General features: G+C 36.8%; 1 protein-coding gene, 1 long non-coding RNA gene and 1 other non-coding gene across 4 annotated transcripts; 1 reads left to right on the forward strand and 2 right to left on the reverse strand.

Annotated features, from left to right (window-relative positions):
• Positions 1–2,944: 2,944 nt before the first annotated feature.
• LOC109193698 lies at positions 2,945–3,773 on the reverse strand. The gene is made up of 3 exons (XR_002056323.1): positions 3,645–3,773; positions 3,255–3,385; positions 2,945–3,052 (listed from the first exon to the last, which is right to left on the reverse strand). It is a non-coding gene; the product is annotated as an uncharacterized LOC109193698 (long non-coding RNA).
• Positions 3,774–3,832: 59 nt separating this feature from the next.
• LOC109193689 (putative pumilio homolog 7, chloroplastic) lies at positions 3,833–5,200 on the reverse strand. Of its 2 annotated transcripts, none has more exons than XM_019344543.1 (2): positions 4,848–5,200; positions 3,833–4,091 (listed from the first exon to the last, which is right to left on the reverse strand). In XM_019344543.1, exons 1-2 carry the CDS (start codon positions 4,905–4,907, stop codon positions 3,924–3,926), a joined length of 228 nt encoding a protein of 75 aa, XP_019200088.1. In that variant the 5' UTR covers positions 4,908–5,200; the 3' UTR covers positions 3,833–3,923. The 2 variants fall into 2 exon arrangements, with proteins under 2 accessions (XP_019200088.1, XP_019200087.1); XM_019344542.1 differs by lacking the exon at positions 4,848–5,200 and adding an exon at positions 4,342–4,647.
• A 7,794-nt stretch (positions 5,201–12,994) lies between these two features.
• TRNAE-CUC lies at positions 12,995–13,068 on the forward strand. The gene has a single exon. It is a non-coding gene; the product is annotated as a tRNA-Glu (tRNA).
• Positions 13,069–27,400: the final 14,332 nt, after the last annotated feature.

The raw sequence follows: 27,400 nt of genomic DNA on the forward strand, positions 1-27,400 counted from the left end.
GCCGGTTGTGTGTGTCTTGTTCTTTCGCGTTGTACTTGTCGGGTTGCGGTCTATTGAGTGATGATAGATCGTGCCTTGACTCTTTTGTGAGTCGTGTTGTGCTTGTAGTCTTGGGATGTGTTCCCGTGTTACTTATGAGAGTGTTGAGTCTTGTGTTGACTACTTCTCTCGGTTTTGAACTTATATATATGTATTCCGTTTCGAAAATGACTTTTGTATATATACCATATCTATGTATGATACTTAACGGTATTGGTGGGTTACTAGCATTATTCGCTGACCGGGCGTCGTCCCATGTTTATCTTTGTGATCTTACAGGTGGTGTCTAGACGAGCGCGATGTCTAGTGGCCGGTAGCTTAGTACCTTTATCCTTGTTTTGTGGCATGTGCGCCAATGTAGTTTTAGACTGATGTCTTTGGGATAGATGTTTACACATTGCAGATTTGACCGCCGTAGCATTTACCGTGGTTGGTAGACGTGGCATAACACCCTGTTTGGATTCCTTTTATCCAGTTATCGTTTTATCTTCCGCTGTGCTAGTGTGTTGTTGTTTAATCTGCATGTGTTACGGCCTTTTTATATAGGTCATGTTTGGGGGGGTGTTACAGTGTAACAACCCAAAATTTCATTTTATAAATCCAGTATTAAGAAATTCCAAAGTAGATTTTTCAATCCATTAAAAATTTTTGCGATCAATCGGTGTTTGAATAAAATAATTTTGTCGCATTTTAAAATTTATTCTACACTGAAGAAATGAATCTCATTCGAAAATCCCTAAGTTTTCGGGTACTTCGCGTACCAATATTTAAATCGAGAATTTTATCTGAGTGAGACCGGGAGAATTCAAAAAGGATTTTTGAACAAGTGTTCATCCATATAGCTTTTGGGAAAATTCACTTTCAACCCCAAAGTAATAAAAGATAACATTTCTAGCCTATGGTTCATGTTACATGCTGGACCACAAAACATCCAAAATCCCTTATAGAATCATCTTTTACCTTGGGAAATTACCCATTTTCCCTCAACCAATCATTGTGTATCATCATAGGGTTTTGAACCCTATATAAACCACCTCATTTCATCTCATTTTTCTAATCTCATTCTTTGCCTCTTCCTCATATTTTTGTCTGCCAACAACAAGGAAAGAAACATCAACTTAGTAACCTTGTTCATCCTTCATTCTAGCCTCTTTTCTCTTTTAGTTTTCTTTAGTCTTTGAGGTTCTAGGCTAAGGATAGAAGGTGTGTTTGGGAAGTGTAGGTGGTGAAGGAGGCTCAAGCTAGGTCAAGAGCAAGGAGAGATCCAAGCAAGAAGATTAGGCTACAAGAGGTATAACCCCATGGATTTCTCTTTAAATTTGGCTCTGTGAAGCCTAGTTTTGAGTAGAAATGAGTAGAAACTATGAGTTTTTGATGTGTTTATGCTAAGAAGTGATTTAGTATGTGTGTGTGAGTTGTTGAGATTGTTTTGGATTGGTTTGGATGAGATTTTGCAGGTGAAATCACATCTGGTGCACAACACAGTGTGCACCAGATCAGAGTAGCGGCCCAAGTCGCGACCCATCAGAAGGGCCGCCGGCTAAAGCCGTGGTGGCACGGGACTAGTGCACGGCCCTAGAGGAAGGCCGTTGCCTAGTCCCGGCACATCAACGGGGCTCCAAGGGCAGTCTATGAAGAGTCCTGCCCCAGGTCCCTGAGTATTGTCTGTGAAGGATTTTTGTGCAGTGGTCGGGCCCTTGTGGCTCAGCTACGTGTCGTTTTGGACCGAGTGTTACGGGCCCTTGTGGCTCGGCTCTTCGGGATTGTCTTGACGCACGTTTTGGCTTTGATTTCGTTGAATATGGATTAAAACAAGTATGTTAAGAAGGATTTTGTGAAGAATTGCTACACGGTGAATAATTTTCTAGTTTACTGTGTATGAAGAATTATTTAATTATTGTGATCTGATGATATTTTATTGAGTAAAGAAACATGATCCTTTGAGAATATTATTTATGAAAGTATGATTAAATTGTGTTATTTGATCAATGAGAATAGAAGCATACTTGTTGAGTGAAATGTATAGAAATTGCTATTTTGCAAACCGAGTGTGATGATATATCCTTGAATATTTCATGTTAGTTTATACATGATGTAGAAGCATGTTATAGAGCATTTTGACATTTCACATGAGTCATATTTCAAAAATGCATAAGGGGCCAACGTGAATCCAAGAATACTTTCACAAACCATAAGCATGTGGTATATCATTCTTTGATGCATTGAGAAGTAATAGAATTGTTGCGTGCATGAGATTGATGAATGAGAGATATATTTATGTATTATTTATATCGGTAAGGTTTTGGAGGATACCGTGTGGACTATGTTCCTCTCACTAGTACAGAAATACACATCCGCTACCCTTGTAAATGACTATCCGCTACCCTTGTACAAGAGTAGCGGATGTTAGGGTCGCAGAAAGTCCTGGGCTTTCCGCTACCCTTTTAAAGGGTAGCGGAAAGTTGAGTATCCACTACCCTTCTAACTGTAGAAGGGTAGGGCATATTATTATTATTCTTTTTTTTTTCGTAATCTTCCACTACCCTTTCTGGGAAGAAAGGGTAGCGGATGGTTTACTTTTTTACAAAAAAAAAAAAATTTATTTATTATTTTTAAAATTCCCAATTATTTTAAAAATCTTGTACACCGAATTCATAAACTACATATCAATACAATATTATGAACACAATATTATGAACACAATATTATCAATGCACTTTCAATATAATACTATCAATACAATATTTTATATCAATCAATCTCAATACTTTCATCACAATAATAAATTATAAACACAAGATAATATTTAATCTAAAATAAAAGTTAAAAATGGACTCCACAAGACATTTTGATCACAACTGTGATGTCTGCTACTACCTGAAGTGTTCGCATATTATGTGAGCTTAAGGTAGCCTTAAAGGCACTTGAAACAACATGTAAGGTTTTGATCATTTCAGGTTTCTTCTTCACATACATCCTTTTCAAGAAGTTAGCAGCAAAGCTCATGGCATATCTGCAGCAAAAGAACAGTGTTGATAAGAAATTTTCACTTAGAAGAGCAAGAAAAAGTCATAACAAAAACAGTGGTATGGCGAGGGCTTAGTTAGTTATTAACAACATCGGTTAACCAAGTATAGAATCAAAATTGTGACATAAAACGTGACACAAGTAGAAAGGAAAGGGCAATGAGGAGAAATGCAGACACAGCTACTTACGTCTTTGCAAGAAGAGGGAGTAGTTGTCTTTGATGGCTGGGGTAATCAAGCAATAAAACTTCAGGTCCATTTGGTGTGACTGAAAATGCTCCCATTGTCAATGAGTATCTTATTGCAATTGCTATGCCCACCTGATGAATATCCAAGTCTTATTACATAACAGTTCTAATTTTATACTTATAAATCTTTCAGAAATACTAAATCAGAGAAGAGTAATGTGTTTTACTTTTGCTGAGTAAGTTACAATGGATGGTATGCTTACATGCCCGGTCCAGTTGGTTCAATTCTCGCGGGAATATATAATGCATTCGATTCAATGGTGTCGGAACAATAATGCATTCAATTCAATACAATAAAAATGAAAAATGCAGATTGATGGTCAATAATTACCTCAGAAATTCGAAGAGCTGTTTGAACAACATAATTGGCATGTGGGTCCTGAAGCAGCTGCTCAAAGTGAGTTGCAGAGACCAGTTCATGGATTATCTTTGACTGGACCTTATAGTCGCATACGATAAGGCATTTAAGATGCATACGATAAGGCATGCAAATACATAGAAATTTAGAACTCAGCCCTCCATAGCATTTAAGATGTATACTACTGGTATAAAGAATCTTATATGTTATGCAAAAAAAAGGTTTGTCTTGAGTCTTTTCCATTGTGATTTATTACCCAAATACATCCTGAGCTAGAAGAAGTCCATTGGCAGAAATTTCTGCAACCAGGTTTTCCCGATATTCTCTAGTAGCATGGGCGATGCATCTTTGAATAACACAACACCCATGTTGATGTGTTGCAATATCAACGCAGTACTTTGCAGCTGCAACAAATATGAACTGCCAAATTTGGAATGAATTAGACAAGACAAACTAGGAACTAATTTTGTTATTCTCGAAGGAATAATTCTGATCATATAATAAGCCATCAATAATTATGAACTGTCATCTTCTAAGACATTTTTATGAAAATATTCAATTCTTTTCTTATTATAAAATTATAACTATGTTCAAAAAGACTAAGGGATACAGTAAACTATTTTATTTAGGCAATAAATGATGCAATCTGCAGCACAGAACTAAAGCATACCTTACTGTCTCCATTGGTAAGATACTGTAAGCATCTCTGGATAACATGATTACCATTAATATTATGTATATCAGAATCAATTAGTACAGGTATAAAAATATGGTCTCGCAAGAAACCATCCATGATCTTATCATAAAAGCTAAGAGCATTGTTATTCTGTGAAGCATTGAGAAATCTATAATATGAGATACGGCATGTGTTAGAGAAGAATAAGGCATTGATCAGAAAGTTTTATTCTACAAGCAAGGACTACACATAATTTGCAAAAAATATATTATAAAAAGTGGCTACAAAGTTGAAAATGAGAAAAATTAATATGCTAACTATTAAAGTTCTCTTATAATAAAACAGTTGAAATCGTGTAATAAGATAGATAAGAATACATAGGAGAGTAATGTTTTGGAAAAGGGAAAGAATCCATTCAAAAACCGGGTAAAGAGTAAGAGGAATAAGGCACAAAAGTGTTAATTTTTAATTTTCAACTCTGGGTGAAAGCATTCATAAACCTGTAAGGATACAACTACATTTCTGGCAGCTAATTTTGCAAGGTAGCAGAGTTCCCGCATTCTTCATTGGAGTCATTTGACTGGTGATTAAGAACTTCCTCCTCAATCACTTCTGTTTCACTTGTGATAACTGAAACATACTGATGTAGCTGCAACGGACTCAACTCAATTTCTTGAACTTGAATCAGTAATCTTGCAATGATGCTCCAAAGTGCACTTCTTGCTTCTGCATCAGCAGAAGCAAAAGGGAATAGACTAAATAGACCATGTAACAACAAAAGGTCTGAAGATCTTTGTGTTACCAAAAATTATCCTAGGTGGAGCAACTGAAGTCTAAACATGGAAAACTGATGACAAATATTATTTCTTTTAGCAGTAAATCAACTCACCTTGAAATATTTCTAATGCTAGATCATCTGCATCAGTTAGAATATTTGCTAGCAAACAGCAGCAGTAACTCAAGAATCAGCAACTTGTAGGAGATACATCATTTATGGAAAACTGCATCATCTGAGTTTTAAAATGTTTTGCAGCTTTCATATATCCTATTTTCTTATTCATTCCATCAACAGAGATATTTGCACACAATTTATTTACATAATCATGATGCTCATTTGTGTTGTAACAAGAAAATTTTGACAACAGATGAAATTATAGGACTAGTATCAACATATGGTTGGCTTTTCCATTTTCAGTTTTTGTTATTTTCTTTAACTAATCTGTGGTAAGTTACATGCTATAACCTTGACTCACTAAGCAAAATTTTCAAAATCTACTGCATACCTCAACCTTTTCAGGAAGTTTGATTAGGTCAGTAATTTTAACAATAAAAAAAAAAAAAATTACCTGCACGTACAGTTCGGCGGACCAGCTGCTGGCGGTGGAAGTTGCAGAAGCAGCCGCGGCGGCGGCTGAGGAGAACTGTGGCGGTGGAGACGGTGGTGGCGGCGTCGTGGTTGGTTGATGAGAGAGGCGTTGGAGTCCTTATCTTGGTGGTGGCGGCGTTTGATCGAGGCTGAGGGAGTCGTGGTGAGAGAGGCGATGTCAGCGGCGTCGTGGGTGGCGGTGTCGACGGCGGAGTCGTGGTCTATGGTGAGGAGCGACGGTGGAGGTCTGTGATGAGGCGTTGAGGAGAGGTGAGATCTGAGAGCGAGTTGAGATCTGAGATCTGAGAGCGAGATCTGTTTTTTTTTTTTTTTTTGATCCACGAGTTTTTATTTATTTATTTATTTAGGATTTTCAGATCTAATTTTCGCTGCCTTTTCTTTTAGAAAGGGTAGTAGAGAGTTTTATTAATTAAAAATTAATATAATATCCGCTACCCTTTCTACAAGCAAAGGTAGCGGACAATATATCCGTTTTTTTTAAATAAAAAAACCGCTACCCTTTTTTCTAAAAGGGTAGTGGTTTCTTATCCATTTATTTACAATAATGCCACCGCCCTTTTTATTTTTAACAATACACTACCCTTGTTTAAAGAAGGGTAGTCTAAAGTCATAATTCTTTGCTCCATTTTGTACTAGTGTCTCGGGAGTTTATTTATGGACATTGCGGTCCCAGTATATGTAATGCGGCGTATTCCCACGTTACGAGGTTGGAAACTGCCCGCCAAGCTTGGAATCCTGGTTAGGGGGTGTGCACACTAATAGTTCGATACCTGATTCCACAGAGTTTGAACCACGAGATTGGTTCCGTAGACGGTAGGAGATATTGGGTCGAAATTATGCCGTTCCCGATGGGGTAAGTCACACTTCTGTGAAACCCTAAGCCGTCTACGAGTATAAGAGAAAGAAAGAGAATCAACAGAGACTCAAGAAAGAGAGTCAACAGAGACTCAAGTATGAGAGTCAAAATAGACTCGATAGAAAGAAAGAGAGTCAAGAGAGAATCGAGAAAGTAACAAAGAAACCTCCACAGAAAGTACTCTAATTTATAAATGAGCATACGAGTATGAGTATATTATTGCATCAGATTGCATATGAGCATGGGTATATTGTTGCACTAGATTGCATAAGAGTATGATTATATTGTTGCACTAGATTGCATAAATGCATGATTATATTATTGCACTAGATTGCATATGAGCATGAGTATATTTTTGCAGTAGATTGCATATGAGCGGGAGTATATTGTTGCACTAGATTGCATAAGAGTATGATTATATAGTTGCACGAGATTCCATACGAGTATGAGTATATTGTTGCACGAGGTTGCATAAGAGTTTGATTATATAATTGCATGAGATTGCATATGAGTATGAATATGTTGATGCACTAGATTGCATGAGAAGTATGATCATAATGTTATACATGATTGTATGCGAATGGAGCATCGTAAGAGAATTTTTTAATGAGAAGCTTAACTTAAGGTATTCCTTTGAACATGATTATTGTGATGTAGTAGAAGTTCTACGTAATAAGTTATGTGATAAGAGTGTGGAAGCATGTGAACACCTGTTATATGATCTTTTAGCATGATCCTATCTGTAAGCATGAATTGCTTGATAAGCTATTTGAGAAGTCTATATGTTGATGAATCTACGTAATCAGTCTTATACATATATAAGCATGCCAACTGATATTATAGGGTGCAAGCATCTAGAATGAATTTGATAAATCTAAAGATGATTTGAGTTTAGCTTATTTCTATAAAGATATCAAATGTTTTCAAAGTGTATGCTAGAATGCTTTACAGGGTTGAGTGTGGTTATACTTAGCATCGTGCTAACGGGTGTTTTTCCTTTTTGTCTATGTGTTGCTTGAAAAACACCACACGCAACCCTGTAAAACATTCCATCATATACTTTGAAAACATTTTATATCTTTATAGCAATAAGCTATTCTCAAATACTCTTAAGATGTATCACATTCTTTCTAGATGCTTGCACCCAATAATATCAGCTGGCATGCTTATGTAAGTACAAGACTGTTCGCATAGATTCAACAGCTTATAAACTTCTCAGATAACTTAACAAGAAAACTCATGCTTACGGATTGGATCATATTAAAAGACCATATAACAGGTGTTTACATGCTTTCACATTCTTATCACATAACTGGATAAGTAGAGCTTCTAGTACCACAACATAAACATGCTCAAAGGAATATCTTAAGTCAAACTTATTGTTATACAATCCCTTACGATGCTCTATTCACATGCAATCACGTATAACATTATGATCATACTTCTTATGCAATCTAATGCAATAATATATTCATACTCATATGCAATCTAGTGCAATAATATACTCATACTCATATGCAATCTAGTGCAATTATATACTCATACTCATACGCAATCTCGTGCAATAATATACTCATACTCATATGCAATCTAGTGCAATAATATACTCATACGTTCTTTTATAAATTAGAGTACTTTCTGTGGAGGTCTCTTTGTTACTTTCTCGAGTCTCTCTTGACTCTCTTCCTTTCTCTCGAGTCTTTATTGGCTCTCTTTCTTGAGTCTCTGTAGACACTCTTTCTTGAGTCTCTGTTGACTCTCTTTCTTTCTCTTATACTCGTAGACGGCTTAGGGTTTCGAAGAAGTGTGAATTACCCCATCGGGAACGGCATAATTCCGACCCAATATCTCCTACCGTCTACGGAACCAATCTCGTGGTTCAAACTCTGTGGAATCAGGTATCGAACTATTAGTGTGCACACCCCCTAACCAGGATTCCAAGCCTGGCGGGCAGTTTCCAACCTCGTAACGTGGTAATACGCCGCGTTACATATACTGGGACCGCAATGTCCATAAATAAACTCCCGAGAGGAACAAAGTCCAAACGGTATCCTCCAAAACCTCACCGATATAAATAATACATAAATATATCTCTCATGCATGCAACAATTCTATTACTTCTCAATGCATCAAAGAATGATATACCACATGCTTATGGTTTTTGAAAGTATTTTTGGGCTCACGTTGGCCCCTTATGCATTTTTGAAATATGACTCATGTGAAATGTCAAAATGCTCTGTGACCTGCTTCTAAATCATGTATAAACTAACATGAAGTATTCAAGAATATATCATCATGCTCGGTTTGCAACATACCAATTCCTATATAATTCACTCAACAAAATACGCTATGTTTCTCATTGATCAAATATCACAATTTAGTCATGCTTTCATAATAAATCATATTCTCAAATGATCAATGCTTCCTTACTCAATGAAATATCATCAGATCACAATAATAAAATAATTCTTCATACACAGTAAACTAGCAAATATGCCCTGTGTAGCAATTCTTCACAATTTCCTTCATAACATACTAATTTTTAATCCAAATTCAACGAAATCAAACCCAAAACGTGCGTCAACACGATCCCGAAGAGCCGAGCCATAAGGGCCCATAACACTCGGTCTGAAATGACACGTAGCTGAGCCACACGGGCCCGGCCTCTGCACAAAAATCCTTCACAGACTAAACTCAGGGACCTAGGGCGGGACTCCTCATGGTCCACCCCTGGAGCCCCGTTAAAGCACCGGGACTAGGCAACGACCCTCCTATAGGGCCGTGCCCTAGTCCCGTGCCACCACGGCTCCAGCCGGCGGCCCTTCTGATGGGCCGCGGCTAGAGCCGCCCCTCTGATCTGGTGCACACTGTGTTGTGCACCAGATGATGTTTCTCCTGCAAAATCTCATCCAAACAAGTCCAAAACAATCTCAACAACTCACAAACGCATACTAAATCACTTCTAAGCATGAACACATCAAAAACTCATAGTTTCTACTCATTTATACTCAAAACTAAAGCTTCACAGAGCAAAATTTAAAGAGGAATCCATGGGGTTATTCCTCTTGTAGTCTATTCTTCTTGCTTGGATCTCTTCTTCCTCTCTACCTAGCTTGAGCCTCCTTCGCCACCTATACTTCCCAAACACACCATATAACCTTAGCCTAGAATCTCAAAGACTAAAGGAAACTAGAAGAGAAAATAGGCTTAGAAATGAAGGATGAATAAGCTTATTATGGTGTTGTTTCTCTTCTTGTTCTTGGCAGAGAAAATGGTGAGGAAGAGGCAAAGAATGAGATCAGGGAATTAAGATGGAATAAGGTGGTTTATATAGGGTTCAAAACCCTAGGATGATTCACAATGATTGGTTGAGGGCAAAGGGGTAATTCCACAAGTTAAAAGATGATTCCAGAAGGGATTTTGGACAGGGTTGTAAAAATCGGTCTAGGCGCCTCTAGACCGTGGCGATTTCCCCCCTAGGCGCCCGCCTAGGTTACCGGCCGCCTAGGCGTCCGCCTAGCGCCTAACTCGGCCGATTTGGCCGCCTAGTGTCTAAGTTAGTCGAGTTAACTCGTCCATTTCGGTCGAGTTAACTCGATCGGCTTGGCCTATTTTTTTTTATTATATATATGTGTGTCTGTGTGCGCGCGCGTGCGCATACATATATATAATATGACATATAAACACTCGTAGACTAGTTTGATACTTTGAATCTTTGGATGATTGAAGTATTTGAGTATTTCATATTTGAGTATTTTTAATATTGTTTTAAAGTTTTTTATTTTTGTTTTTTGAAAACCATTGTTTTGATGTTATGACTTATGAATTATCATTAATTCATTTATTTGGATGTGTTATTTAATTAAATGTTGAAAACAACCTCATTAAAATTGTCAAACTGCAAGTCTACCACTGTTTTTTTTTTTTGCGCCCGCCTAGCGCCGCCTAGACCGCCTAGGCGCTAGGCGCTATCCGAACGCCCGACTAGCGCCTAGCGCCTACTGCAACCGTGATTTTGGATGTCTTGTGGTCCACCATGCAACATGAACCATAGGCTAGAAATGTTATCGTTTATTACTTTGGGGGTTGAAAGTGAATTCTCCCAAAAGCTATTTGGATGAATGTTCAAAAATCCTTTTTGAATCCTCCCGGTCTCACTCAGATAAAATTCTCGATTTAAATCTTGGTACGCGAAGTACCCAAAAACTTAGGGATTTTCGAATAGAATTTATTTCTTCGATGTCAAATTAATTTTAAAATGCTACGAAATTATTTTATTCAAACACCGATTGATCGTAAAAAAAAAATAAAATTAGTGGAGTGAAAAAACTACTTTGGAAATTTCTTAATACTGGATTTATAAAATGAAATTTTGGGTTGTTACGCCACCTTCTCTAGAGGTGTGTAGCGAGTTTCGGTGGCCTTTAGGGATCGGCTCACGTATTAAACCGGATGTTGGACCCGTTCTTCTTCTCGGACGAGCACTGAACTGACTGCCTTGGGTGATGCTGCCAGGTACAGGTACAAAGGTTCGCCGACCTGAGGAGTGGATAACACAGGAGGTGTATAAAGATACCTTTTCAACTCCTCAAAGGATTCTTGGCACCCGGCAGTCCACGCGAAGCCTTCTTTCTTCTTCATGGCCTCGAAAAAAGACACAGTCTTGTCCGTCGCTTTGCTAAGGAATCGGCTCAGGGCGGCCAGCCGTCCGGTCAACCTTTGTAGGTCCTTGATGGTGCTGGGAGGGGTTGCATGTCCAAGATAGCTTGGACTTTCTCGGGATTCGGCGGCCAGCTGTCTGGTCAACCTTTGTAGGTCCTTGATGGTGCTGGGGGGTGCATGTCCATGATAGCTTGGACTTTCTCGCGATTCGGCTCAATACCCCTCTTTGTCACCATGTATCCCAAAAATTTTCCTCCTTGCACGGCAAAGGCGCACTTTTTGGGATTAAGCCGCAGGTTGTACTTAAGCATCACTTGAAAGCACTCGGCCATGTCTTAGGTATGACCTGACTCTTCCGGACTTTTGACCAACATGTCATTAATGTACGCCGCCAAAGACTTCCCCAACAAACCCTGGAACAGCCGAGAGACCATTCGGTTGTAGGTAGCCCCGGCGTTCTTGAGCCCGAAGGGCATCACCTGGTAGCAGTATACACCGTCGGGGGTGATGAAGGCTGTCTTCTCCTCGTAGGCTTTGTGCATGTATATCTGATGATAGCCTCGGAAGGCATCCATAAAACTCAACAGGAGCGACCCTGCAGTCTCGTCGACCAACTGGTCGATCCTTGTTAAAGGAAAGGGATCCTTCGGGCAGGTCTTGTTGAGGTAGGTATAATCCACGCACATCCTCCAGGCCGGTGGCTTTGGCACTAGCACCACGTTGGCCAACCAATCTTAATATTTTACCTCTCGGACGTGACCGGCAGCCAAGAGCGTGCTGACTTCCCTTTTCACGAATTCTCTTCATTCATTAGCTAGGTATCGCTTTTTCTAGATCACGAGCCGATGGTGTGCAAAGGCGGTTTTTATACCTTGGACCTTGGTCAACACAGTTTAGTGGACCATGTCCCGAAAATGGCATCGTGTCTTTATTTAAAGAAACGACCGCCGCTAAATTTTAACAAATCTCATATTTTTTGTGTGTTTATAATAAGATGAAATTACAGTGCATTTCAAATTAAACTGAATAATTTGTCTCGCATATATTGTAAATGAAACTGTAATTGAATTGAAATGATAATTTTGTTGTGTTGAAACGAAACTGCAGTATGTCTAAAATGAAACTGAATAGCATGTCTCACATATTGAGTGTATATTGTCAAATAGAATTGTAGTTGAATTGAAAGGTTACTTTAGCTTTGCTGAAATGAAACTACAGTCTGTATAAAAAGAAACTGAATAACATGTCCCACATATTGAGTGTTATATTTTCAAATGAAACTGTAGTTATATCAAAATGATACTTTACTTGTTTTTTAATGAAACTATATTGTATATAAAATGAAACAGAATAACAATTTCACATATTTGAGTGTATATTGTAAAATAAAATCGTAGTTGAATTAGAACTATAATTTAGTGGTGTTGTAATAAGACTACAGTGAGTATAATATGATATTCAATAACAAGTCACATTGTAATAAGACTATTGTACATATAATGTCGAATGAAACTGTAGTTGAAACAAAATGAAACTTTAGTTGTGATGAAATGAAACTACAATATAAATAAAATGAAACTGAATATGTCATACAAACCGAAGTAATTACACAGAAATGGTGCCGGTTGCTTTTCATTAAAAGAAATGACACTGTTTTGGAAAATGGTCCACACAGATGTGTGGATCATGGTCCACTGTAAAATTTTGTCGATATTCAAAAGATGACACGGTGGAAAAATGAATCTGTTGTAGTCTAATTGGTTAGGATACTCGACTCTCACTCGAGAAACCCGGGTTCAATTCCTGGCAACTAGAACACTATTTTTTGTCTTTTATTTTGCACTACTAGTTCACGGCGTAGAGGAAAACCACTTGAGGAATATGGGGTGTGAGAAGCACAAACTCTCGACCTCAAGATCATTTAGAAGCTATGAGACCTACGCGCTAGCCAACTACACCACCACCCCATATTGATACTTAATAATGACCATTATGTCCCCGTACGTTCCATTTTTTAATTACCAATGCATTTATGTTAGGGAATTAAGGGCCACCAGATAATGCAAGATCAATGGTGTGCACAGACGATTGTTATACAGTGAAACTTGGTCCACACAGTTGAGTGGACCGTGTTCCGAAAAGGGCGTCGTGTCTTTAAGTAAAGAAATGACCGCCATTAAATTTTAACAAATCTCATATTTATTGTGTGTTTATAATAAAATGTAACTACAGTGTATTTCAAATCAAACTGAATAATTTGTCTTGCATATATTGTAAATGAAACTGTAATTGAATTGAAATGATACTTTCGTTGTGTTGAAATGAAACTGCAGTATGTCTAAAATGAAAATGAATAGCATGTCTCACATATTGAGTGTATATTGTCAAATAGAATTGTATTTGAATTGAAATGTTACTTTAGTTTTGCTAAAATGAAACTACAGTATGTATAAAAAGAAACTGAATAACATGTCTCACCTATTGAGTGTTATATTGTCAAATAAAACTGTACTTATATCAAAATGATACTTTAGTTGTATTTTAATGAAACAAAAGTGTATATAAAATGAAACAGAATAACAATTTCACATATTTGAGTGTATATTGTAAACTAAAATCGTAGTTGAATTAGAATTATAATTTAGTTGTTTTGTAATAAAACTACAATGTCTCGAGGCTCGAACTCACAATCTTCCAAATGTAAGCCCAACCCAAGTACCATTAAACCACACAATCTTGGTAAATAAAACTACAATATAAATAAAATGAAACGGAATATGTTATACAAACCAAACAAATAAAACAGAACGGGTGCCATTTCTTTTCATTAAAAGAAATGACACTGTTTTGGAAAATGGTCCACACAGCTGTGTGGATCACAGTCCACTATAAAATTTTGTTGATATTCAAAAGATGACATAGTGGAAAAATGAATCTTACTCGGCTCTCACCCTAAAGACCCGGGTTCAATTCCCGACAACGGAAACACTATTTTTTCTTCTTTTATTTTTCACTACTAGTTCACTGTATGGGGGAAAACCACTTGTTGAATATGGGGTGTGAGAGGCACGACCTCTCGACCTCAAGATCACTTAGAAGCTATGAGACTTACGCGCTAGCCAACTACACCACCACCCCATATTGATACTTAATAATGACCATTACGTCCCTGTACGTTCCATTTTTTAATTACCCATGCATTTATGTTAGGGAATTAAGGGCCACCAGATAGCCAACTACACCACCACCCCATATTGATACTTAATAAAGACGATTATTATATAGTGGAACTTGGTCCACACAGTTGAGTGGACCATGTTCCGAAAATGGTGTCGTGTCTTTAAGTAAATAAATGACCGCCGTTAAATTTTAACAAATCTCATATTTTTTGTGTGTTTATAATAAAATGAAACTTTAATATTATTGGCTCTATTATAATGCAGTATCTGTTCATATACTTTCTCAACCTACTGAAACACAAAGAACTAGTAACGCCTCCACTGAGGCTTGAACTCACAACCTTCCAATGGAAGTCCAACCCGGGTACCATTAAACAACATAGTCTTGGTATGAAACTACAGTGTATTTCAAATCAAACTGAATAATTTTGTCTCGCATATATTGTAAATGAAACTGTAATTGAATTGAAATTATACTTTTGTTGTGTTGAAATGAAACTGCAGTATGTCTAAAATGAAACTGAATAGCATGTCTCACATATTGAGTGTTATATTGTCAAATAAAACTGCACTTATATAAAAATGATACTTTAGTTGTTTTTTAATGAAACTAAAGTGTATATAAAATGAAACAGAATAACAATTTCACATATTTGAGTGTATATTGTAAAATAAAATCGTAGTTTAATTAGAATTATAATTTAGTTGTTTTGTAATAACACTACAGGGAGTATAATATGATATTCAATAACAAGTAACATTGTAATAAGACTATTGTATATATAATGTCGAATGAAACTGTAGTTGAAACAAAATGAAACTTTAGTTGTGCTGAAATGAACCTACAATATAAATAATATGAAACTGAATATGTTATACAAACCGAACTAATTACACAGAACGGGTGCCGTTTCTTTTCATCAAAAGAAACGACATTGTTTTGGAAAATAGTCCACACAACTGTGTGGATCATTGTCCACTGTAAAATTTTGCCGATATTCAAAAGATGACATTGTGGAAAAATGAATTATTTATAGTCTAGTTGGTTAGGATACTTGACTTTCACTCGAGAGACCTGGGGTTCAATTCCTAGCAACAAAAATGCTATTTTTTGTTATTTTATTTTGCACTACTAGTTAACGGCGAGGGGAAAAAACCACTTGTGGAATATGGGGTGTGAGAGGCTCAAACTCTCAACCTCAAAGCAATGGAACCTATGCGCTAGCCAACTACACCACCACCCCATATTGGTCCTTAATAATGACCATTACGTCCCCGTACGTTCCTTTTTTAAATTACCAATGCATTTATGTTAGGGAATTATAGGCCACTAGATAATGCAAGATCGATGGTGTGCAAAGGCGGTTGTAATACCGTGGACCTCGGTCCACACAGTTTAGTGGAGCATGTTCCGAAAATGGCGTCGTGCCTTTAAGTAAAGAAACGACCGCCGTAAAATTTTAACAAATCTCATATTTTTTGGGTGTTTATAATAAAATGAAACTACAGTGTATTTCAAATTAAACTGAATAATTTGTCTCACATATATTGAAAATGAAACTGTAATTGAATTGAAATGATACTTTTGTTGTGTTGAAACGAAACTGCATGTCTCACATATTGAGTGTATATTGTCAAATAGAATTATAGTTGAATTGAAATGTTACTTTAGTTTTGCTAAATGAAACTACAGTATGTATAAAAAGAAACTGAATAACATGTCTCACATATTAAGTGTTATGTTGTCAAATGAAACTGTAATTACATCAAAATGATACTTTAGTTGTGTTTTAATGAAAGTATAATGTATATAAAATGAAACAGAATAACAATTTCACATATTTGAGTGTATATTATAAAATAAAATCGTAGTTGAATTAGAATTATAATTTAGTGGTGTTGTAATAACACTACAGTGAGTATAATATGATATTCAATAACAAGTCACATTGTAATAAGACTATTGTACATATAATGTCGAATGAAACTGTAGTTGAAACAAAATAAAACTTTAGTTGTGCTTTAATGAAACTAAAATATAAATAAAATGAAATTGAATATGTTATACAAACCGAACTAATTACACAGAACGGGTGCCATTTCTTTTCATTAAAAGAAACGACACCGTTTTGGAAAATGGAAATAGTCTAGTTGGTTAGGATACTCGGCTCTCACCCGAGAATCTTGGGGTTTAATTCCCGGCAACGGAAACACTGTTTTTTGTGTTTTTTTTCGCACTACTAGTTCACGGTGAAGGGAAAAACCACTTGTTGAATATGTGTTGAGAAAGGCTCGAACTCACAACCTCAGGATCACTCAGAAGCTATGAGACCTACGCGCTAGCCAACTACACCACCACCTACGTCCCCGTATGTTCCATTTTTTAATTACCAATGCATTTGTGTTAGGGAATTATAGGCCACTAGATAATGTAAGATCGATGGTGTGCAATGGCGATTGTTATATCGTGGACTTTGGTCCACACACTTGAGTTTACCACGTTCCGAAAATGGCGTCGTGTCTTTAAGTAAAGAAACGACCGCCGTTAAATTTAAACAAATCTCATATTTTTTTGTGTGTTTATAATAAAATGAAACTACAGTGTCTTTCAAATTAAATTGAATAATTTGCCTCACATATAATGTAAATGAAACTGCAGTTTGTATAAAATGATACTGAATAGCATGTCTCACATATTGAGTGTTATATTGTCAAATGAAACTGTAGTTATATCAAAATGATACTTTAGTTGTGTTTTAATGAAACTACAGTGTATATAAAATGAAACTGAATAACAATTTCACATATTTGAGTGTATATTGCAAAATGAAATCGTAGTTGAATTAGAATTATAATTTAGGGGTGTTGTAATAAGAGTAAGTGAGTATAAAATGAAATTAAATAACAGTTCTTATTGTAATAAGACTATTGTACATAAAACGTCGAAAGAAACTGTAGTTGAAACAAAATGAAACTTTAGTTGTGCTGAAATGAAACTACAATATAAATAAAATGAAAACTAATATGTTATACAAACAGAACTAATTACACAGAACGGGTGGCGTTTCCTTTCATTAAAAAAATAAATAAATAAATAAAAAAGGACACCGTTTTGGACATTGGTTCGCATAGCTGTGTGGACCATGATCCACTATAAAATTTTGTCGATATTCAAAAGATGACATAGTGGAACAATGAATTAGTTGTAGTCTAGTTGGTTAGGATATTTGGCTCTCATCGCAAAGATTTGGGTTCAATTCCCGGAGGCTTGAACTCTCAACTTCAGGATCACTCAGAAGCTATGAGACCTACGTGCTAGCCAACTATGCCACCACCCTATGTTAATACTTATTAATGACCATTATATCCCCGTACAATCCTTTTTCAAATTACCTGTGCATTTAAGTTAGGGAATTATAGGCCACTTGATAATGCAAGATCGATGGTGTGCAAAGGCAATTGTTATACCGTGGACCTTGGTCCACACAGTTGAGTAAACCTTGTTCCGAAAGTGGCGTCGTGTCTTTAAGTAAAGAAACGACCGCCGTTAAATTTTAACAAATCTCATATATTTTGTGTGATTATAATAAAATGAAACTACAGTGTATTTCAAATTAAATTGAATAATTTGTCTCGCATATATTGTAAATGTGTAATTGCATTGAAATGATACTTTACTTGTATTCAAACGAAACTGCAGTATGTGTAAAATGAAATTGAATAACATGTCTCACATATTGAGTGTTATATTGTCAAATGAAATTGTAGTTATATCAAAATGATACTTTAGATGTGTTTTAATGAAACTACAGTGTATATAAAATGAAACTGAATAACAATTTCACATATTTGAGTGTATATTGTAAAATGAAATCGTAGTTGTATTAGAATTATAATTTAGTGGTGTTGTAATAAGACCAAGTGAGTGTAAAATGAAATTTAATAACAGTTATCATTGTAATAAGACTATTGTACATATAATGTCGAAAGAAACTTTAGTTGAAACAAAATGAAACTTTAGTTGTGGTGAAATGAAACTACAATATAAATAAAATGAAAACGAATATGTTATACAAACCGAACCGATTACACAGAACGGGTGGCCTTTCTTTTCATTAAAAAAAAAATGACGCGTTTTGGGCAATCGTCCACACAGCTGTGTGGACCATGGTCTAGGGGTGTAAATGAGCCAAGCGGCTCGCGAGTCGCTCGTGAGCGGTTCGGTCAACGCTCGGCTCGAACTCGGTTAAAATCGAGCTCGGCTCGAGCTCGAGTAGCTCGTGGATTAAACGATCACGAGCCGAGCTTAGGTATTGTAGGCTCGCGGCTCGACGAGCCGCTTGCGAGCCTTATAATATATTATATAATATATAATATATAATATAATTATATTATATTTAGTATATAAAAATAATAATTAGGGGAGGGAAATTAAAATACTTTAATAATTATGTATGGATAAAAATCATAAAATAAAGTAGTTTAAATTTTAAATCAAACAGATCAAATTATTTGAGATCAAAATTGAGCTCAAATTCGAGCCTAAACTCGAGCTCGAATTCGAGTCTGAACTCGAGCTCGAACAATCGAGCTGTTCGAGCTCGAGCTCGAGCAGCTCAACAATTGCCGAGCTCGAGCTCGAGCATCAATTCACGAGCTCGAGCTCGAGCAGTGCTATCATTAACGAGCACGAGCATGAGCCTACCCAGGCTCGGGCTCGGCTCGGCTCGTTTACACCCCTACCATGGTCCACTGTAAAATTTTGTCGATATTTAAAAGATGACATAATGGAATAATGAATCTGGTGTAGTCGAGTTGGTTAGGATACTTGGCTCTTACTCGAGAGACTCGGGTTCAATTCTTAACAATGAAAACACTATTTTTTGTTCTTTTATTTTGCAATACTAGTTCACGACGAGGGAAAAAACCACATTGTGGAATATGGGGCGAGAGAGGCTCAAACTTTCGACCTTAAAGATCACTCAAAAGCCATGAGACCTACACGCTAGCCAACTGCACCACCACCCCGTGTTAATACTTAGTCATGACCATGGTTGCAGTAGTCACTCGGCGCTAGTCGGGCGCCCGGACAGCGCCTAGCGCCTAATCGGTCTAGGCGGCGCCTAGGGGAATCTAGGCTATGCTAGGCGGGCGCCAAAAAAACCAGTGGCATACTTGCAGTTTGACAATTTTAATGAGGTTGTTTCCAACATTCAATCAAATATCACATCCAAACAAATGAAATAATGATAATTCATAAGTCATAACATCAAAGCAATATTAAAAATTAAAAATAATCAAATATGAAATGCTCAAATACTTCAATCATCCAAAGATTCAAAGTATCAAACTAGTCTACGGGTGTATATATGTCATATTATATATATGTATGTACACACACGCACACACACACACACACACAACACACACACACACACACACACACACACACACACACACACATATATATATATATATATATATATATATATATATATATATATATATGTGTGTGTGTGTGTGTGTGTGTGTGTGTGTGTGTGTAATGAAAAAAAATTAGCAAGGCCGAGCTGATCTGGTTAACTCGACTAAAATGGACGAGTTATCTCGGCTAAGTTAGACGCTAGGCGGCCAAGTTAGCCGAATTAGGCGCTAGGCGGGCGCCAAAAAAACCAGTGGCATACTTGCATTTTGACAATTTTAATGAGGCTGTTTCCAACATTCAATCAAATATCACATCCAAACAAATGAAATAATGATAATTCATAAGTCATAACATCAAAGCAATATTAAAAATTAAAAATAATCAAATATGAAATACTCAAATACTTCAATCATCCAAAGATTCAAAGTATCAAACTAGTCTACGGGTGTATATATGTCATATTATATATATGTATGTACACACACGCACACACACACACACACACACACACACACACACACACACACACACACACACACACACACACACACACATATATATATATATATATATATATATATATATATATATATATATATATATATATATATATATATATATATATATATATATATATATATATAGGGTAGGGTTCCAGTGAGAACATGTGCTTAGGTGAGAACGTGAGAACACATCATGTGCATCCATCTAATATTATTTAATGGTCATGATTGAGTAATAAATATAGATTAAATGTATTTAAATAATAATAAGGGGTAAAGTAGTAATGTAGCCAATAATTTTTATATGGTGTAAATTGCATTAAATATTATTTCCATATTTGTAGGAGTAGTAGGAGACATTACAAATGGTAATAGTGTATGCTGTAATTAAAATACCGGTTGAGCTCTAACAAAGTAGTGACAATGGCGTCTTCTTCTCCAATTCTGAACGAAGGTACGTTTTTTTTTTTTTTCTCTTTTTCTGTTGTTTAAAAAGGCGGTGCAGATGGTGTGCATAAGTGAATGGGGGATGGTGTGTGCATGCGAGGCTTATGTAAAGGGACGGACTTGAAGGAGGGTGCAAATTGTCCATTGTTTGTGAGGGGATGGGGGTCATGGTCTGTGATGCGAAGCCAGCCCGTAGTTGCTGGTGTGTGCGTAAGACAAAAATCCAGGTTGTGTGTTTTGTGTGGGTTCACTAAGTGTGGTGGGTTAGGAGGGATGGTTGATGGTGTGTGCAAAGCGATATAAGAGTGTGTGCAAACATATTGTCTTATTAATTTGAGAAATGGCAAGACGAGGTGGTAAATTCAGGGTTTTTGGTTGGTGATATTAACGGGGAGGCATACGTATGGGGGTGTAATCGTGTGTGGCTTAAAAGAAGATGAGTTGTGATGAACGGTGCGTATGCGTTTTTGGTTTTGTTGTTTTTGTTTTTGTTTTTTTTTTTTTTTTTTTTGTTTTTTTTTTGGTGTGTTAGTGGTATAAATTTGCAATGAGCCGGTGTATACATGTAAGGAGAGTGTTCTTTTTGTTCGTAGTTGTGTGCACTAGCATGTAATTGTGATTGCAATATAGTGTGTGGAACTGTGGATATATAATTTCTATTTGCACACATGTGCAAGTGTGAGTAGTAATATACAGTAGCTCATGGACACTAAAGATCAAACCAAAATTAAAAAATAAAGTTGTTGAACCATACATATTATTTTCGATCAAGGCAATAAAGGGGATGGTATTATAATGTGAAAGAATGTGCATAGTGAATGTGTACGTGTTACATAGCGGGTGCAAACATGAAATATTCTATGCGGGAATGATACATAGTGTGTGGAAAAATGTGAAAAGACTGACTCGTGTGCAACTCGTAAGGGTGTAAACGAACGGAGTGTGTGCGAACATGTTAACAAAGGCAAATGCATAGTATTGGGCAGCGTGTGCAACCATAATGCAAAGAATAAGTGATACCGTATGTTGTGTTTGAATTTGGGAATGAGGTCTAAGCGTGCGTGTAGGTATGTTGTGTCCAAAAGTGCAAATTAGGTGTCATCCGTGTGCCAAAAATGTGGTGTGCAAACAAACGGATCTTGTGCGTACGAAGGAATATTGGCTTCTGCATACGTAGGGGTAGCATGTGCAGCCATAATAGATAATAAACGAATGTGTTTAAAACTTAATTTAGTCACGACTCCATTTCCAGCGTAAGACACATGTTAAACGGATCAAAGTTAGTCACAAGCCACCGGCCCATCCGCAACGGAGTATCATGAATCTTCAAATGGAAGAGTTGGTCTAGACCCATTTCCCCCACAACCCTTTTCTGACACGCGTTAAACTTCTTCATTGGAGCCACCAATTTGATAGCTGAGGCACGAGTGTTAATCTTAGGGAACAAGAATCCTTCACCAACACCCACACCATGCCCCGGTCCTTGCATCTACGGGGAAGAATGCACACGTCCTAGCGGTGGTGGAGAAACGAAATCATCATCATCTGAAGAGTGGTTCTCATCACAACCAACTTGCGTTGAATTGAAACCTGCATGCACAAACATAATTGATGAAATGCACATAGTTAGTACAAAAAATACTTAACGCACAAACCGCATATCTTGATTGCATACGCTTAATAACAGTAGTTGAAATGTAACGACTTAACTACATGCAATACAATGCACAAACCATATCAACATTTACAACCAAAACGAACATACAAACATACAACATAAATACACATTCTACGGTAGGGACATATTGGTCGCACATACCGAAAAAATAATTTGCACAGACCGCAAAAGTAATTTGCACAGACCTAACTACAAGAACTGAAATTCAAATTGTTAACTACATGCAAAATAATGTATCAACCATAGACAAAATTTGAACCCAACAGAATAGACAAAAACATACTAAATCAAAACACAGATTTACAATTACATTCTGCACGCACAAACCTCACAACTAATCTGCACACACCTAACAAAAGTATCTTGAATTCAAAGAACTTAACTACATGCAAAAGAATGCAACACCTAAACAAACAGTCCAAAAACTTTTACATAATATTCACTTAATTTTATAATATTACAATTTTTTTTAAAAAAATTGATTATTGAAATACAAAAGCTTTTAAAGAATATTCACTTCATCTAATAATATTACTAGATTGTTTTTTTCCTTTCTATTAAACACACAATCATGGGGATGGCTACTGTAAAAATATTTAACATACACAAATTTTATCATTAAGCCAAGAAACAAATACAGTAAATTTAAAAACCAAACAATAAAATTCATATAAGAAAAAACATACGAGCATAAGCTACAATACACTACTCAAATATAAGAAAAATAAAAAGTTAAAAACACACACAAAAAAAAAAAAAAAAAAAAACCACCATCAATAGAGGCCGCCACCCATTACCACCCCAACCCGAGCTGCACCACCACTCATTACTAACCCCACCCCGAGCTGCACTGCCAACCACTGCCAAACATCACCGCCCATGATCCAAAAAAGGCCTCAATTCGCACCAACATCACCGCCAACCACCACCCAAAAAAAAAAAAAAAAAAAAAAAAAAAAAACCCAAAGTGTCAAATCCTAACCCAACACAACTACAAACCCGAAACTAAAAATAATTTTAAAAAAAAAAACTTTCATCAGCTCAATCAAAAAATCAAACGTGGAAAACCCTAACCCACCACAAATACAAACACGAATCCGGCATCCCAGCTTGGTGGCTAACCACCACGAACCATCATCCCGACCCCGACCACCAAGCCCAGAAACCAGAACTCAAGCAAAACCCCAAAGACGCAAACCCTACCCCACCAAAAATACAATCACGAAACCAAAAAAAAATAATAAAATACAATAAAGAGGAAAAAAATTGAGCGAGTACTCACCTATCTGGCCGGCATCTACGAACAGGAGAGAGAGAGGAAGAGGAAAAACAATGGAGTTCTCTAGGTTGAAGATGACGATGGCATGTGAGAAAGGGGAAACAAAATCATAATACAAGAAAGAGAATAGAGCATATCACACGGTTTTCAAAAATTAAACAAAAGAAATCCAAATCAAATTACCCCAATACCCCTATCCCATTTTAAAACCAGAGAAAATTAATAAAACAATCACAACCATTAAAACCAACTATTGAATGGACAAGATTTGTTCTCACATTCTCACCTAAAGGAGTGTTCTCATATGATCCTAACTCTATATATATATATATATATATATATATATATATATATATATATATATATATATATATATATATATATATATATATATATATATATATATATGTAATGAAAAAAAATTAGCAAGGCCGAGCTGATCTGGTTAACTCGACTAAAATGGACGAGTTATCTCGGCTAAGTTAGACGCTAGGCGGCTGCCTAGGCGGCCAAGTTAGCCGAATTAGGCGCTAGGCGGCCGATCACCTAGGCGGGCGCCTAGGAGGAAATCGCCACAGTTTAGGGACCCCTAGCGCCTAGTTGGGCGCCTAGACTAATTTTTTCAACAGTGGTTATGACCATTACGTCCCCGTATGTTCCTTTTTTAAATGAAGTGGTTTAGAATTCGATGTTTGAAACCTATCGGCCTCCCGGAGAAGGCTCAAATGTGAGATTCATTAAAGTTGGCCATGTTGAGCCATACCACTCATCCATTGGGAATGATAATTTGAGTCTTGATTCCTATTATCCACTCACTACAACGGATATTACGGAATCGACGCATGGGTGATATGGACACTATTGTTGGAGCACAGAATGTTGACATTGTAGAGCATGTACCTTTGGCACAGCAAGTTGTACAGCCAGTGCATGACCCGTTTGGATTACAAGCCATGGGAGAGCAAGTTATTGGTGTGATGCTTGTGAATTGAACAACATGACGGAAGATATCAATGCAAGCACCAAAGATGCACTGGACGACTATCACTCAGGGTTGTATGAAAGGGTTGTGACGTTGATGCAAGGCAACAGAATCATGAAAGTTGAGATTGAGCGTGTAACGAGGAAGGTTCAGGAAAGACTTGATTCCAAAACGCATGACATCCTGAAGGTGTTATGTGAGGACAAAGCCCATACCACGAAACAAGATGCACGGCTACATGCGTTGGTTGCCGGCCGGTGGTCAAGGCTGCCCGCCCGAAAATATAGGAACAAATATATGTTGCCACGCTTCAGTATATAAGTGATGATGTGGGTTGGTGGGTTGAGGTGCGCCTGCTATGCTATTGGTCTTGGGCTTGATTCCTGCTGGTAGCTCAGAGCTACTGCCTATCTTCACTGGGTGCGCCGATTGGGCATTGTCGGCACGACCGGAGGTGCACCGCCCCTGCCGGTTAGTGGTCGGTTGCCGTAACTTCTTCTCTCTCTTTTGTGCCTTTTTGGGCCACCATGCTTGTCTTCCTAGCCCAACAAGACTTGGGCCAACCTCCTTCCTTCACCCCCACTTGGACCAATAATTTGCCAATAAAATGGATTCGTGGGTCCATATCCCCATCTATTAAGGAATAAAGTCCAATTAGGCCTTTTTGGGCAACCATGCATGCTTGTCTTCCTAGCCCAACAAGACTTGGGTCAACCTCCTTCCTTTAACCCCACTTGGGCCAATACTTTGCCAATAAAATGGACTCCTGGGTCCCATATCCCCATCAATATATATAAGGAATAAGGTCCAATTAGACCACTAAATAACCAAAAAAAAAGTGCAATTGGACAACTGAACACCCCAAATGTATGCAATTTCACATGATAGAATGTTACCATGAACTTCATCAGGTTGCTTGCTTACATCGATGGTGAGTTGGCATTTTAAATAATTTTTAAAAATAAAAATAAAAAAGAATTAAAAAAATTTCGAGTGGCCACCGGCCACCCCTTCTCCCCTCCCCCTTCATCTCCCACTGGAGACGAAGGAGGAGTGGGACCGGGAATGGGGTAGCAAGCGGCATGACATTATTTTTTTTATATTTATTAGTAAAAATGTCAATTCACCATCCACGTAAGCTGACAACGTGATTAAATGGATGGTAACCTGCTATAAAGTAAAATTGCATACATTTGGAGTATTCAGTGGCCTAATTGCACGTGGTTTTCGCTCAATGGTCTAATTGCATTTTCAGGTTTCGTTCAGTGGCCAATTTGAGCCTTATTCCATTATATAATTATATAATGTTTGTAAATGATTTAAACAAAATATATAGTTATACAAAAAAGTTCATGTATATATATATATATGGAAGGGATCAGGTGCGGGTGGTGCTTCCCATGCAGTTGTGCGGGTGAACTCACATTAAGCATTACACCAGCGCACTTTAAGTACACAAATAAAATACATTCAGAACACAAATTCACGTACCTTAAGCACAACCCTCACGCACCTTAAACACAACCCTCACGCACCTTAAGCACAAAACTCACGCACGTTAAGCACAAAAACACACACACCTTAAGTTTTAACAACAACTCACATTAAGTACACACTCACGCACATTAAGTACAAAACTCACACACCTTAAGCACAAGACTCACGCACTTTAAGCACAAAACCCACACACATTAAGCACAAAACTCATGCACTTTAAAGTTTCAACAACAACTCACATTAAGTACACACTCACGCACATTAAGTACAAAACTCACACACCTTAGACACAAGACTCACGCACCTTAAATACAAAACTCACGCACCTTAAATACAAAACTCACGCACATTAAGCATTACACACTCACGCACATTAAGAACAAATCTCACGCACCTTAAGCACAAGACTCGCGCACGTTAAGTACAAAACTCACGCACATTAATCACCCGCACAACCACACTGGAGACACTTACCCACACTGGAACTTATATATATACTAGTGTTTTACGCGCATTGCGCGATTGGGATAAAGCCCAATGTTTTTTTTTTTAAATAAGTACTTTAAAGTATATCAAGGCAAGATTATATTGGAATTGTTCGTGCATAGATAATTGAATGTTAAATTTACATATTTAAATAGGCAATTCTAAGTTTACAAATGCAAGATAATATAGTCAAGATTGATTATAATTGTCAATAAAATAATTGTATAGGTATGGTTGAAACCAAATACGAGACATAAGGGAAAGTAAATTAAAATTAGGGCATAAAATATTAAATATATACTAATATTGAAAATTTAATTGATTATTGCCAAACAAGGACATTGCAAGGTAGTTTCCTACTTCAATTTGTTCTGTGATTTGAATGCTCTTTTTGTCAATAAGTCCCTCAAGTAGTTAATATGATTGGCTTAATTATATTTTTTTATTTTTTAAAACTATTATTATTATTATTATTATTATTATTATTATTATTATTATTATTATTATTATTATTATTATTATTATTATTATTATTATTATTATATGTATACCCTTAGGTCATTTTACATGTTAATCTAAACAACAACTAATTTTTCTAAATATCTTTTTACCAACCGTTGATATAATTCGCTGGTCAAATTCGCTAATATAATCCGCTAACGCTAACTGCTG

Source organism: Ipomoea nil, unplaced genomic scaffold (genome assembly GCF_001879475.1).
Source record: "Ipomoea nil cultivar Tokyo-kokei standard unplaced genomic scaffold, Asagao_1.1 scaffold1900, whole genome shotgun sequence".
Classification (NCBI taxonomy): domain Eukaryota; kingdom Viridiplantae; phylum Streptophyta; class Magnoliopsida; order Solanales; family Convolvulaceae; genus Ipomoea; species Ipomoea nil.

Bases quoted from the DNA above. Each gene is read 5' to 3' on its own strand.
- LOC109193689 (XM_019344542.1), bottom strand. From the start codon at position 4,464: ATGGATGGTTTCTTGCGAGACCATATTTTTATACCTGTACTAATTGAT. The intron at 4,092-4,341 runs GTATGCTTTAGT...CAAATTTGGCAG, and splicing joins TTACCAATGGAGACAGTAAG to TTCATATTTGTTGCAGCTGC.